This window comes from Podarcis melisellensis (genome assembly GCF_964234715.1).
Source record: "Podarcis melisellensis genome assembly, chromosome: 11".
In the NCBI taxonomy this organism is placed as follows: domain Eukaryota; kingdom Metazoa; phylum Chordata; class Lepidosauria; order Squamata; family Lacertidae; genus Podarcis; species Podarcis melisellensis.
In genome coordinates, this window is record NC_138543.1 from 36,058,621 (window position 1) to 36,073,720 (window position 15,100).

Consider the following 15,100-nt stretch of genomic DNA (forward strand, 5'->3'; position numbering starts at 1 on the left):
AGCCTGAGATTATTTTTCAAGCAAAATTACCTGGCGGGACTCCATTTTTTACCCAGGATTCCTGTAGTTTCATTTTTTCTGGACTTTCATATGGGCCAAATAAAATCCCATCCCTTTCTTGTCTTAGATAATATGAACCTTCTAGGTCACGAATCACAGGAAATTCCTTTTTAAGGGCTTTCACTTCAGGAATAGTTGCAGTAACAATGTACTGGTGATGAACTGGTATGAGTGGATGGGGCAATCCAATCATTTTCCCTACTTCACGAGCCCAGAAACCTAGAAAACACAAAGGACAGAAAGTATTAGAACAGAATACTTGGAATCTAAACGAACAATCTTGTTGATGAGGGTATTCTCAATCCCCTCTTATATCAGAAGGTAAGGATTTGAACCACTGCTGATCGCAGCTGTTAAACCTAGGAGTCCCTACTCAGCACAGGGAAAGGTTGAAGATAGTTTCTCTCTGTCTGTGTCCTGCAAACCAGTTAACCATTCCTAGCATCTTCCTTGACCTCTGGAATTTTTGCTACTATGGTTCCTCTTCATTACCTCTCTCTCTTGTGTAATTCCTTCTCTTCTCTTCTCTCCCCTCCTTGATTTTCTCTGCTGCTTATAATACAGAAATTGCTCTCCTGCTCATCCCAGATACCTCACATTTCTAAAACCTGCCCTTCTGCAGTCAACCTGAGTTTAATGCTAGGAAGCTTTTGTGGGAGGGGAACCAAATTTCATTGCTGTCTCTCCCTGCAACCAAGGTGCAACTTCCTCATATGGGAATGATGTCAAGTTTTTGTGTATGTAACTATTTATGAAACTTGGAAGAGGAGTTTTAATAATACAAGAGGAATATTACTTAAACAAGGAGATGATTCAATAGTGTGGAACTGTTTGGGTTGATGTCTTTGACAAAGAGACAACTCATTGGAGGACTCCTCCTTATGCCAAAGATCATAATGTTTTCCAAACAGGAAAAAGAAACAGAATGCCTACATTTGGTGAGAATGTTGCTTCAGGATGGCAGAGGTTGCCTGTAGAGAGAAAATTTATTTCTGTGTTGGAGGAGGCAAACAAGGCATCATCTATGGGCACCACGGCTTTGGTAGTTTTCACTTCCCCTACTTTATTCCACTAACCTTTTTTCTAGTTAGACTACCACTGTTCCAGCTAGCCACTAATAGCACACAGAGTTTCTATAGACAGTATTGGACAGTGCTGAGAATAAGATAACACCACAGGCTACCTCTTAGGGGGCTGTCTCTAAAAAAATTTAAGTCCAGCTTTGTGCATTCAACTCCACCCATTTGTATTAATGCTCCTATTTCTCAAGCTTAATCATGAATACAGTTGTTTGTGGCTGATATTTGCCTCAGATTTCTGCTGTGATTAAAATAGCAGAATAAATGTCTGCTGCTGATAACAGCCAATTTAGTCTTGGCCATGAATCATAGACACATAGAATTGTAGAGTTGGAAGGGACCATGAGGGCCATCGAGGCCAACCTCCTGCAATGCAGGAATCTTTTGCCCAATGTAGGGCTTGAACCCACAACCCTAAGATTAAGAGTTTCATGAAGTATGTGCTGAGCAAAAAGACAAAGTGAAACATGGGGGAGGAATGGAGGGGAAGCTGGTAATGAGTCAAAAGCCTGTTGGCTACAACCCTCTGTCCCACTTTATAACTTAACATTAAATAAGGACTCCGCGTAGGTCAAACAAGAAATAAGTTATCAGGTAGTTAATGAGCCACAATCCCTAGAACACTCACAAAACACTGAGGTTGTTCCTATCCATGCACCAATACCACAGGCGAGAGTTGGCAATAAGAAGTGGCTGTGGGATCTAGGCAGGATTTGTGCAAGAGATTTGGGATATATATTTCTCGTTTAACTGAAAATAAGCCCAAATATAAAAACAGCAGACATTATATGGACTAATTTCCAAATAGTGATTTGGAGGCTGGGAGTATAAGAAAGGCTTGTACCCTTATCTCTCCTTCTCTGATATGGGGTGCTGGTCTTTCCTAATGTTCTCTACTAATAGTTTGTCATGCTGTACAAATTGCCCCCAAACCATAATTTTAAACCATATTCCAAAGTGGGTTTGCAAACTGTTTGGAGATGAGCACTAACCATGGGTTACTGAGTCAAACATCATTGCAAATAACAGCATAAAAGCTAGGGAATGGAGGAGGGTATGTAAAAAAGGCAGTGAAGGGGTGAGCAAATGAGGCAACAAGACAGAACGCGATAGAATAATTCAGTGAAATATCCAGACCATGCTTTGGAAAATGTGAAATGTACCGTCTGAATTGAGCAACTGGATGAGAAAGGGGTTGAAAGGTAAGCAGCTGTCTAATGAACCCAGCTATGTTTTGAGTTGGCAATATAAACTTAGCAATATAACAGGAATGAAAGCTCACAGTAAATTATTATTTTCTTTTGGAGAGGAGGGTATGGAAGGAAGGAAGAAGATTGGCTGCTAGAGTATTAGGAACATCATAGCTGTTTACCTACCCTGACCCAGGACATTAATCAATGCCAGCTCTAAATGTTCCCTTTGGTTGAACATTGTAACTTGACAAGTATGCCTTTGGTTTAATAAGTTAAAAAGAAATGAAAGAGCCTGAAGAGATGTCACAACTTCACATCTCAAGGGTAAAACATTGCTAATTACTGAGTATGTAAGAAGATATATGAAATAGCAGTGAGGAAACTGTGGCATGCATGTCAAAGGTCCAAGTCACATGCAGTGCCTGCAAGAATGGGTTCCTGTGCCATTCATTTTACTGTTGTAGGTTATTCCTCAGCACTGAATAAATGGGGTGGTACTGATGATATGGAACTGTGAAAAGTGGTAGGATAAATGGTTTGCTTGGAAAAGATTTGAGGTCTAATTTCTGGCATCCCCAGGGAGGCAAGGAAATAAACCCTGTTTGAAACCCTGGACAGTCTCTGCCTATGGCGATTTGCTGTAATGTTGCAGCCTATTACTCAACACAGACGATACTGAGCTAGCAGGATCACTGATGTGATTCAGTATAAGGCAGCTTCCCATGTTCCAGTGTACTCATCAGAGCCCTGCAGACCTTTTTACTCGTGGTATTTATGCTATAATTATAAACATTAATACATTAGAGCCAAATGGTTAATACATAAATAGGAATTTAAACTTTTGTTTTCAAAAGCACCAAATATAAGCAATTTCCAATTACTGGAAAACTAACATCAGGAATGACCAGAACAGTAGACTGGAGCCACTGGCCTCATTGCTGTTTACCAGGTAGGGGTGAGGCAGAGCAGCAGCAAGGTTGGAGCTCTGTGGGGTTGGATTGTCTGGGGTACCTGCGCAGCCCTGACCTTGCTGATGTCCTGACTCACCCCTGATTCATCCAGCAGTAATGTGGAGGGGAAAGGGAAGAGGAAGTTTCCACAAATATGCAGAAGTGTGAATGAATGGAAGACCTAAAAAAACCCACCTCTGGCATTCTGTGCATAAGGTTATTGTTCCGTTATTATAAATACCAAATAAAATACTCCTTTACTCACATAAAAATAAGTCATTTTCTAAATGACAGCAACTGCATTACATTTAGGAGCCGAATGTACTGCTATTGGTTTGAGGTGCTAGAATTTGTGGGTGTCTGGATTTAGTAAGTGCTGGGCTCAGCTTTCCATGTCCAGGTCAGCCTGATAATGGCCAACTCTTTAAGCAAACAAATGGGGCAGGGAGATGGGTGATTAATAAAGCAGAGATTCTGTGCCAGCTGGAAAAAGTAGAACCTCTCCCTGAGCTCAGAATTAGGTAGAAGGACAAAGGCCAGTAGCAGAATTTCAGGATTGCAGTTTGCCCTGGTGTGCTCTGGGGAAAATGGTTTTTCAGTCAGTAAGCTGAATCAATCTAGGCAGCTGCCCAGTGCAAAGTTAAGAGTTACGCGACAGGGAGAGAAGGGTAAGTTGTAGAGCAACAGACAAGATATCTGATGCCCGTTTGAACCCAAGACTGTGCCTATGAGAGAAGCAAGATCCTCTTGGAGTGTAATGCTGTGTCTACCCCTCCATCCTAGGCTCAAGTTGTATATATGTGTAAATAAACTATATATCATAAACCAGTTACAGATAGGTAGCCGTGTTGGTCTGCCATAGTCAAAACAAAAATTTTTTCCTACCAGTAGCACCTTAAAGACCAACTAAGTTAGTTCTTGGTATGAGCTTTCTGAAGAAGTGTGCATGCACACGAAAGCTCATACCAAGAACTAACTTAGTTGGTCTTTAAGGTGCTACTGGAAGGAATTTTTTTTTGTTTTTATATATCATAAAGACACCACAATCTCCACTATGTCTCTTTCCCAAAGAAAACAAACCCTGAGTAAGCGCCTGCACCCCTATGTAACAGTATCTTAATAAAAAGGCAAAAGCTATTTCCAGGAAACACGGACACACAGCCCATTTTAATCTTCTAAGTGTAAACATAGTATAATGCCAAGCAAGTGTTTCCACAATTCATGGAGACATTTTGGACTAGAATTGCCTAAAAGTGTGGCCTATTTCCTCAGTTTTCAAAGTCAAAGGCCAATCTACAGGCAGGAGCCCTGTTATCATATCCTGGTCCTAAACTAATATACATGGAAGGAAGATTCACAGACTTACATAACGGCATTTTTCAAAACCAGAATGCTAATAACATGGAATGTACATTATCCTATCATTAAGCAATGAAGCATGCTATTCTAGGAACTATTAAAATTATTTTGGGGGGGGGATCACTGCTTCATGCCAAATTATCTTCCAGGAGGTCATCAAATAGCTAATGCAAAGCATATATCACTTGTGTTCTGCATGGCATTCATTAGAGCATTTGTGCTCAATCTGTGTTTAGTGTGAGCTACTTCATCTGGCCTAGTTAGGGTATTAAATTTTCCAAAGACATGCAAATATATTTCATTTCTTACCAGCTGTATTCACAACTCTGTTTGCATGAATTATTCCTTGTGGGGTTTCAACTTCCCATGTTCCATCTGCTCTAGATTTTAGGTCAGTTACTTGGACTGGATAATTTATCTGAGCTCCATATTTCCTGGCCCCTGCAGCCAAAGCCATGGTGAGTGAGTAAGGGTCAATATGACCATCTCCAGGGTTGTACAAACCAGCTAAAACCTAAGTAGGTCAAACAAAATGAAACTGTGTTAGTATTGTTATGTTTTCTTAACCAACATGTTAGAAATGGAGGATATCTACATATTAGGACTTCTTTGAACAAGGAACTAGACACTTGTGTGTAATTTCTAGGAAAGAGAAATTCAGAATCTGGATGTAAGATCAGCAAAAAACCCAAAAAGAACAAATATAGCATGGAAATTCAACTTACCTCAATGTTAATCAAATATACTTCATAAAAATCAATGGCTGTATCCACACATAACAGTAGATAAAAATACCGTAGTGTCTTTTTTACATGAACTGATCAGACTTGCTTCACTCCTACACATTGTAAAAATCATGATCCTTTACTTAGTATTACTTCCAAATCAGGGATTATGATTTGTTTCATTCAAATAAACCACAATTGGTAAGCCAATAACAAATCTTGTATCTGCTTGGAGAGAAACAAACCCCGATACCTAGTCCAGATAAAGAGCAATGCCAGAGTTCACTGTTTGTTTCTCAACAGTGTGAATGCAAAGAGTGAAACAGGTTCAGCTCATGTATGGTAACAGTGTAGGTGGCTTTCCATGACATGGAAATGCAGCCAATGGGTGTTTTGCTACTCAGTTCAGGAGAACAGAATTACAACCAATTTAGGTGTGCAGAAGCTTTGGCCTTCCAGATGTCACTCAATTACAATTCCCATAGGCCCCTACCAGTGCTTTTTTCTGGGGGCGGGGACAGGGTACACATACCCCTAAACATTTTGTGAATCTAAGTGTGGCCTCATCCAGGGGCAGTATTTCAATATGAGTAGGAAAATGAGAGTACCCCTAAACATTTTTTTTTAAGAAAAAAAGCATTGGCCCCTACAATACATTGTTACTGTCATGACGATCAACATAACTACTCAAAGTGTGGCTGTTTCTGATCAAAAGCTTAGGAATTACCAAGGATTTGTAAAACCAAGAGACCAATATATTTACACATTACACATTTACACAGAAGGATTCTTCTACCATGTCCAAGTTGCTCTGTTTCATTTTTGCAACACTGATAAAGTTGGTTTTGAACAGATCACAAATATCCATTGAACATTACAATACTGTCAGCTGCTGAGCCTTCTGCAATAAATCCTAATAGTTGAGTCTTGCTTCTGTACCCAGCACAGTCTGCAGAATGCCAGTAACATTTCTGCACCTGTAGCTCCTGTCAGAATGACCTCTCACCCAGGCTGAAGCTCATTCTGTAAATGACACACTAAGCTGGATATTGGATACATAAAAATGGCACCCTCTGTAAAATCTGCTGCCTGAGGCAACTTCTTTCAAATGGTTTCATGTTAGGAAGATTTAATAAGAGTTGTGTACTATAAAATAATCTTCAAATTTTGAAGAGGGATATTGAATCACAGTCATTTTTTGCATGTAAAATAAATTTCACATCATTTGGAAATAAAATAATTGAATTTGTTTACCTTTTCCATGTTTATTAAAGGGAATAATTCTTGTACTCTCTCTGGCTTGATAAGATACTGCTCTGCTGGGTGCCAACCAGCCCGAGACATCTGGTATTTAAACTCATCCACCCTCGTTGGAGTTGAAGCAATTCTAATACTTCCTGGCTGATGAAACCCAACAGCCTAACAGGAACAGAAAAAAGACTATCAGGTTCCCAATATAGAATACTTACAAGCAGTCCAATAAAGTCCTAAATGATAACCATGGCATAGTGTATCTTCAGAAGAGGCTACAGAATAAATAATGAGTTGCTATAATTAACTTTAGAGTTATTTGAAATGTACCAACAGATTAACCACTTTAATTTTTAGTTTTCTTTTCAATTCTGTTTAATTCTGGGCACCACAATTTAAGAAGGATATGCCTGACAACAAACCCTAACAACTGGATTCTTTTGCCCCATCTTTTTGTGCCTGCTAAACAGCTGTGTCATGCTTATGATATTTTATTCTCTTGTTCATTATGCTGTTTTAAATGTGCATTTTATATTTGACTTGACTTAGCAATGGGGTTTTTTAATGTTTAAGTTTTTTGTTAACTTTGTTTGTGTTAAATATGTATTCTGTAGTTGACCTCCTTTGTAATGTTTTATTTTGAAATCTTTAAGATAATATTTTAGTTTTTTGCTATTTATGTTTCTTTGACTATATACTCTCTATTTGACTTTCTTCAGATTGTTTTATTGATGTTTTAATATGCTGTAAACTGCTTTGAGATTTTTCTTGAAAATATAAAGCAGTATAGAAATGAAATAAACAACAAAATAATAAACAATAATAAACCGGAACATGTAAAGAGGAGGAAACATAGCCTTATGAGAATAAGTTGAGGGATTGGGGTATGTTTAGTGAGAATGAGATGAGATATGACAGCCATCTTCAAGTATCTATAGTGCTGTTACATAGAAGATGGAGCAAGCTTGTTTCCTCCTGCTCTGGAAGGTAGGACGCAAACCAGTGGCTTCAAGTTACAAAAAGGAGATTCTGAACATCAGAAAGAACTTTCTTACAGTAAGAACTGTTTGATAGTGGTAGACAAACAGAAGTTTTTAATAAGAGGCCGGATGGCTATCTGACATGTATGATTTAGTTGAGATTTCTGCAATGCAGGAGGTTGGACAAGATGACTCTCAGGGCGCCTTCCAACACTACAATTCTATTATTCTAATACAAGTCATACTTTAATGTTCAAACATATTTTTTTAAACGCTCATTAGTATTTTCCAAAGTAGCAAACAAATAAAACCAATCATTAAAACAAAACAAGGGAAATTATTTGCCGCTCCACCTTCATGAAGTTGAATAAGAGGGCACTGACAAATTGCCATTATCATAGTATTGTGAGTTTGTGTGGTGGGGAGACGTTAGCCTGTATCCCTGAGTCACTTCTAATTCCTGGGTCTAGCAAAGATTAAAATTGTTGGAATAGCCAGGCCAGCTTCTTGACCAAGGGTGCAAGGGAGCCTGGGTACACCTCTGCATGTATGCTCCCAATGACATATCATTTGGACCCTTGCCCTTCTTGGATGATTAAGGCTAGCAAGGTGGTGGATATGACTGGGTGAGTTCAGGATGTGGTGAATGGGTCTCTGTATGAGGAGGAGGTGGAAAGAAGGAAGGAATAGTGCAGCCACCCCTGTAAAAACCCACCCTAGACTCAGCAATATTTAACAACTACCACCTGGTCACAAATACCCCCTTTGGGGGGAGGTATTGAGAGGGCTGTGGTTGATGCAGCTGCAATAATTCCTGGACAATTATCTAGACCTCAGCCCCTTGGCTTTTGAGCTATAGTGTGCCAAAGGGCACTATGTTGTCTTCAGTGCTTTTTAAAATCTACATGAAGCCACTGGGAGCAATCATTGGGGAGTGTCTAAAGTTGCTAAACAACCCCAGGCATGCAAAATGTTCTTGCTTTGTGCAGAATGCTGTATTTCACAAGATTTTGGATCTGTAATAAATATATTTAAAGATACACACCTGTCCAGTCTCATCTTCTAATTGTTCATAAAGCTTGATGCTGTAGTGATGGATCTGCTTCAGATTTATTCCAGGGTGGAAATACGTTGTCAAACCTGCCTTTTAAAAAAGAACAAAAAAATAGGATACAAATGGGGGTGTCTTCAACAAAACATTGCAGCGTGGAATGCTTCTGTTCATGGTTCCAGCCGCTCCACCCCACTCCACCCCCACTTACCTGTTTTCCTCCCCCTTCCCCACTAAGCATGTTGGGTCCCCCACTGAGCCTTTTTGAGCTCCCCACTCCGTGGAGACAATTTTGTTCCACCACTGCAACATTTGGTGTTTTATGGAGGTGAGGGTGGAGAAAGACACATTTGTGCCCAATCCCTGCTACATTAAATTATTTAATTTCTCCATTAACATCTATGAGCAACTCTCTCTTCCACCCCTGGGAAAAATGAAAAAGAGCTTCTCTGTGAGAACCAAGAAGTGACCTATTTGAACACTGAGACAGTTCCTTCTACGTATCTATGCTTCTCTATTCTCAGTTCTAGCCATTTTACTCTATACTCCTTCCACCCAGTTTCCCCCCTCTTAGTCCCTCAATGTTCCATGCCACTGAATTATTATGGAGCTGGGTTGGGGGGCGAGGCGGAGGTAAGGATTTTCCCTCTTAAGGTTTTTCTTTCCATCAGATTTGTTTTACTTGTTCATACCTTAGAGCTATACTTATCTCTCTATGAACAATATCCTCAGTGATATCAATACTGCAGGAGTGTTTCAAAACATCTGCAATAGGCTTTGCCAGCCTAGACCAATTCCCTCACCACTTTGATGCCTAAGTTTGGGATGGAGAATTAGCGATAAAAGAGAGCTAATGGAGAGCTCCACTGGCCCCAGCATCTTTCTGAGCATTCTCAGAAAATTCTTGGGAAAACTTGAGTTTTCTCAAAGTCTGAAACAGCTTTAATTATGAAGCAAGCCAGAGGAAGCTCATCTAATCATAATCACTTAAGTGGTTAACACTGAGTGAATTCACTGAGTTCAATGCGACTTACTCTCAGCTAAGTATGTATCTGATTTCAGCCTAAAACTTCAATGGCAAGCACATCAACACAGCTTGAGAAACAAATGCTGAGAACAGCATCAAATGCTCAAGGAACTTATGGAACCAAAATACACACTGAAGTTGGGTCTTGGGAGGACACACTGTGCAGAACTATGCACACAAAATTTGAGAAAGAGTCACTATATTTCATAAAGCCTATCAAGTGCTACTCTGATAATTTACAATAGTATATGAATATGCAAGGTGACTAGAAATGTATACCACTTCAGCAGATACGGTACATGTTAGTAATGTCTAATTTGGCTTTACTACAGCCACCACCACTGACACACGATATGATATCTAGGATTACCCTGAGGCTGCAAGCTACTGAAAACAACTTCTTCTTGGTAACTAGCTAGGTCACTGCACAGTTTGCGTAATATGGATCCAGCTACTAATCTGTAATTCCCACATGGAGCAGAATGCCTTGCATAACTACAGAAATATAAATAGATTGTTTTTCTGTGAATGCTATGGTCAGTATATGCAGGGAACCTTGCCAAATGGTCTTCCTCTCTCCATTAAATCAGTGTAAGAGTTTTTCACCATTCAATGCAATCTTAACAAGGCAGAGGCAGAATTAAGATACGACATTAACTCAGGTCAAACATTGGAGTCCTGTCACTTTCAGAGATGTGGAATTACTGGTCTATACGTAGTGATGTAAGAAGGCATTGTTTTCCATTCCTGTATTTGTAGGCAGGCAGTGCTGCTTCCACTCCATTGTAGTCATCATCTGCCAAAAACTATGCTATTCGTCTTGCTGTCAACTGTAGTGAAATTACCTAACGTGTAATTAATTATATAAATTATGTTGTCGTTACATTATTCCACCCCATTCATTTCAGTGCAAAGGAAACACAATGAAAATGTGAGGGGAAGGTAATCAATTACGTATTGCTTGCAGGCTGAAAGCAACAACAACAACACTGAATGCTAAACACATTTGCTGGATTGATTTCTGTTCCAGACATGGGAAAATAAGCAAACACTGCCAATTGCCACTCCTGTTTCTGTTTTCTTAGGAATTCTTGAACATCCCTATCCATGGGTCAGATACACCCCCTGGGGCCCCTTCATCCACCCTGCAGATCTCTCGTCCCTCAGCCTCCCCGCCCCTCCGTAACTAATCTTTTAAAAAGCCCTCTATTGGAAGCAATAATTGCCTTTTTCATGCATAATTGTGGCATGGGGCATCTTTTTGCAGGGAAGTTGCAGACGATGAATAAAGGTCTACGACTCTCCTCCTTGTGTGCTGTGCCTCCCCTGCAAAAAAAAACCCCAGTGTTGCAAAAAGGCTTCTATTGGCTTCAGTTGTATGGGTGGGGAGCAATCTTCCTGAAAAATGCAGGTGGTACAAGAAGGATTTTGCTGCTTCAGAAGACACAGAGGTGTACCTCTTGACAAGGAGCTGTAACTAAACATGATAGTTTGGTTTTTTTAAAAACCTGCTTCCGCTTGCTTAGGTTACATGCTATAATGGTAGCATTTGCAAGGCCCAACTTCAATTGCCAAACATGCAATGGATGAGCTATTCTGTCACACTCCCATAGTATAAGCATCAGTAATTAATCAGCTCTATGCAAATTTCCACTGTGTTTATGAGAGACAATTTAATGAGTTGCGAAAGGCTATATTTAGAATGACAATAATTATATAATTTATGAAATTGTTATTATCTAAGCAACTAGAAATCAGATGGCTTGTTTCATATTTAATATGTCAGAACTTTCCCTTACTGCATGCCATGTAGATCCAGCAGTGAGTTCAGACTTTTCCAACAGAAGTACGTCTTTCATGCCAGCCTTGGCCAGGTGGTAAGCAAGACTCACACCAACACAACCACCTCCAATAATTACTGTTTCTGCTGCATCTTTCCATCTTGCTTCTATAGAAGGTTTTTCTTCCCTAGGAAAAACATAGAAACAGGAATCTTGCTTCTTTGCCTTTTTTATATACAGTGGTACCTCGGGTTAAGTACTTAATTCGTTCCGGAGGTCCGTACTTAACCTGAAACTGTTCTTAACCTGAAGCACCACTTTCGCTAATGGGGCCTCCTGCTGCCACCGCACTGTCAGACCACGATTTCTGTTCTCATCCTGAAGCAAAGTTCTTAACCTGAAGCACTATTTCTGGGTTAGCGGAGTCTGTAACCTGAAGCGTATGTAACCCGAGGTACCACTGTACTGTATTTCTTATGTATTTTACATAAATAGTTCAAGAAGTATATTGTTATCCATAAGATGGCAGAGTGAAAGAAGCCTCAGTTTAAAAAATAAATTATATAAAAAATAAATAAATAAATTATCAAATTCCCCTCTTTCCTAGAGAATGAAAATCAAATGCCCTTCTTTCCTAGAGAATGAAAACAGCTAGCCAATTATGAGACTTATTTGCTGCACTTTGTGCAAAATCATAGCACAGCTGGTAGAGCATGAGACTCTTAATCTCAGGATTGTGGGTCTGGGCACCATGTTGGGCAAAAGATTCCTGCATAGCAGTGGGTTGGACTAGATGAGCCTCATGGTCCCTTCCAGCTCTACAATTCAATGATTCTATTCATATCACCGTTCCTTTCAGAATGATACCCACTACCAATCCGCTGAGAGCGCTTCAAAATATTCCCCTCCCATTTTATCCAGGTTGCAAAACAAGGATTCACTCAGAATGCTTTCAGCTAATCACACTGCTGCTGCCGTTGCTGCAAATCTTAGTTAACATACCATTCCAGACACTGGGTAGGAAGCAGCAGAAAGAGCAGGCAGGTTGTGCCACTTTTGTTTAAAGAAGAGGCAAGGAGCCACAACAAGATTTTTGGTTTCCGTGCTGGAGGGAAAGACTCGCTTTCTTGCAGTGCCATGCAGAACCCCCTGCCTGCCTTCAACATCTCCATTTGTCCTCCGAGTCCCCAGCCTTGCTTTCTTCCCCTGCCACACACTCACTTGTGTATGTGTCAACTCTGTGTTTGCTTCCATATAACCTACTTACTGAGCTTTCATCCTGCTTTGTTTGCAGGGCCAGCTCACCCATGAGGACAGGTGAGATGACTGCCTCAGGCGGCAGGATCCACAGGGGCAGCAGATCCTGATATAGATCTTTATTCCTCCTTTGTTCCTGATGTAGGTCTTCAATCACCCCAATTTTTCTTGGTGGAGAGGAGGGCACCATTTGGTGGTTCACCTCAGGTTCCAAAATGTATTGGGTTGACCCTGTCTGTTTGTACATGTTTATGGAGCTATTTATTGAGCATTCATTCTTATTCTTTTGGCAGGGAGGTTATACAATGGCGACAGTCTAGAAGTGCCCAGTGTGTGTTTCTGGATTAAGTGAGCTTGCCTCTTGTGACCTCTGGCTCTGCTTAACCCTAGCTCCAGTTGCTGTTAGCTGCCCTGCCCACTGCCCTACCAGCTCAAGTGAGCAGCAGCCACCACTGTTCACTACTCACAACCATTCACAGGCTCATTCACCCTAAAGGCAGCTTCCATATTGAGCTGAGGTACACCAATTTAATGTTCAAAAGTCTTCAATTGTGTTTACCTTTCAGTGTGTATTAATGATACACCATGTGGGAATGGACACAGAATGGACCTCTCTCAATTTTGGTTGATCTCTAGACACAAAGGTTATAGTTGTGGGATGTGGAGAGGGAGGGACATCTCAGTGTCACCAACATGCAAGGATTTTGGAGAAAGTATTTACCTTTTTAGCTAAGGCATTTCACACCTGCATAGGAGTTACAAAATATGGGCTACAACAGGATGCACACAAATGCACCCCCAAAACGCCTCCATAGACACTGTTAGAGGAGAAAAAGGCAATTTTGTAGAGTTCTAAGTATGCCAAGAATGGATCAAAGGCAAGTGGTCTTTTAGAAACGACTTAGGACATTAAGACCTGGGTTCCAATCCTTATTCAACCACAAAGCTTCCCAGGTGAAAAAGGGGCGAGTTTCTCTCCACTGTTGTGAAGATGAAAGAACAATGTATGCTACCCTGAACTCTGTGAAGGAACAATATAATAAAAAATGTAACTAAATATTAATTTGACTTCTCACAGGATCTACATTAAATTTGTTCAGGTGTAATTCAGTGCATCCTCACCCTGCTATGTTTTAAAAATTTTACGCATGTAAAACGCAACCCAAAGTCTTTCTGCCTCAGACCAATTTCACGAAATAGGAAAAACACCCCTTTTTAAGTCAGGAGCACCCCAAAACTTCCCAATCTCGGGTCTGGGACACCAACACCACAGAGCAGCTTGGCTGCCTGTGCACACAGAACCAGCCTTTATTTGAGGCCAGACTCGAGAATAACGCGGCCAGCGACGCTAGACAAGAAGTGAAGGCAAGAGCCTGAAGCTGGACTCACCACCTTTCAGTGGTCGGGCTGCAGGCAAAAGGCCGAGCAGGGAGCGAGAAGGCGGGCTCCCTGCCCCACAGCTTTGGCGGGAGCGACCGCAGAGCTCCCCGGAGCATGGCTTCTTCTCTCTCTGTCTGTCTCAGGAGATGGTGGCTCGGCCAGCCGAGGCTCTTTCCTTCCCAATGTGCACCCCGCTCCCGCTGCTCCCCACAAGACAGACAGGCTGAGCCGTCGTTTTCCAGTTGGCAGAGCTCACTCTGCGGCCAATCCCCACGGCGGAGGGAACCAGGACCGCCCCTCGAAGGCGAAAGAGCAGCTTATGGGGGTGTTGTTGTTATCTTTAAACCTTTCTCCCTTTGAGGGGTGGGGGAAAGGGAGCCATTGCTGGATGGGTTCCCCCCGCCGAAATGGCTTCTTGGGAGCTAGGGATGCGGGTGTCAGGGCGAGGAGACAAGAACTGAGGCTTGAGGGAAGTTAAGGAAGAAAACGACACTGGCGCCGTGAGGGGAGCCGAAACGCGGTGGAGGCGCAATCAAACCTAAGACCAACTCTTTCGTATTTTAAAAAGTGCTTTAAAAAGCGCCCCCTCCCACCCATTGTAGGGGGTCCATGTTTTTAAACCCGGTAAAGATAAATATTTGGGTGGGGTTTAGGAAAAATGACTTGCTTCCTGCAATGAGGAATCTCAAAACCTTGGGAAGTATACACGAAATCCTGAAAATGGCCGTTGGAAGCCAGCTTCTAATAGCACACTGAAAAATATGATGCATCTGTGGCACCCATGGACTAGGCGCTGGAGGGAGGCGAGGGGAATTACTTGGGAATTTGAAGCATTGCTTCCTCCCACCCCGTAGGAAGCTGCCATATACTGAGCGGCACCATCGGTCTATCTTGCTCAGTATTGTCCACACTGACTGGCAGCGGCTGCCCAGGGTTTCAGTCACTAGTTTTCCCCAACTTTGGACCTGCTGCATGCGAGGCAAAATGCTGCGCCGTTAGCGCTTAAC

The 15,100-nt window shown here is 41.4% G+C and overlaps 1 protein-coding gene across 3 annotated transcripts in view; it reads right to left on the reverse strand.

Annotated features, from left to right (window-relative positions):
* The window catches only part of DMGDH (dimethylglycine dehydrogenase), a 38,177-nt gene extending 23,877 nt beyond the window's left edge, over positions 1 to 14,300 (reverse strand). Inside the window, exons 1-6 of one of the 3 annotated variants that reach the window (XM_081929358.1) lie at positions 14,106 to 14,298; positions 11,475 to 11,643; positions 8,643 to 8,741; positions 6,621 to 6,785; positions 4,951 to 5,155; positions 31 to 279 (exon numbers count right to left, since the gene is read on the reverse strand). In XM_081929358.1, the coding sequence (XP_081785484.1) occupies positions 31 to 279; positions 4,951 to 5,155; positions 6,621 to 6,785; positions 8,643 to 8,741; positions 11,475 to 11,643; positions 14,106 to 14,209 (991 nt within the window). In that variant the 5' untranslated portion in view covers positions 14,210 to 14,298. Of the gene's footprint in view, positions 1 to 30; positions 280 to 4,950; positions 5,156 to 6,620; positions 6,786 to 8,642; positions 8,742 to 11,474; positions 11,644 to 14,102 lie in introns of all 3 variants that reach the window. The other 2 variants (XM_081929357.1, XM_081929359.1) reach the window with 2 other exon arrangements.
* Positions 14,301 to 15,100: the final 800 nt, after the last annotated feature.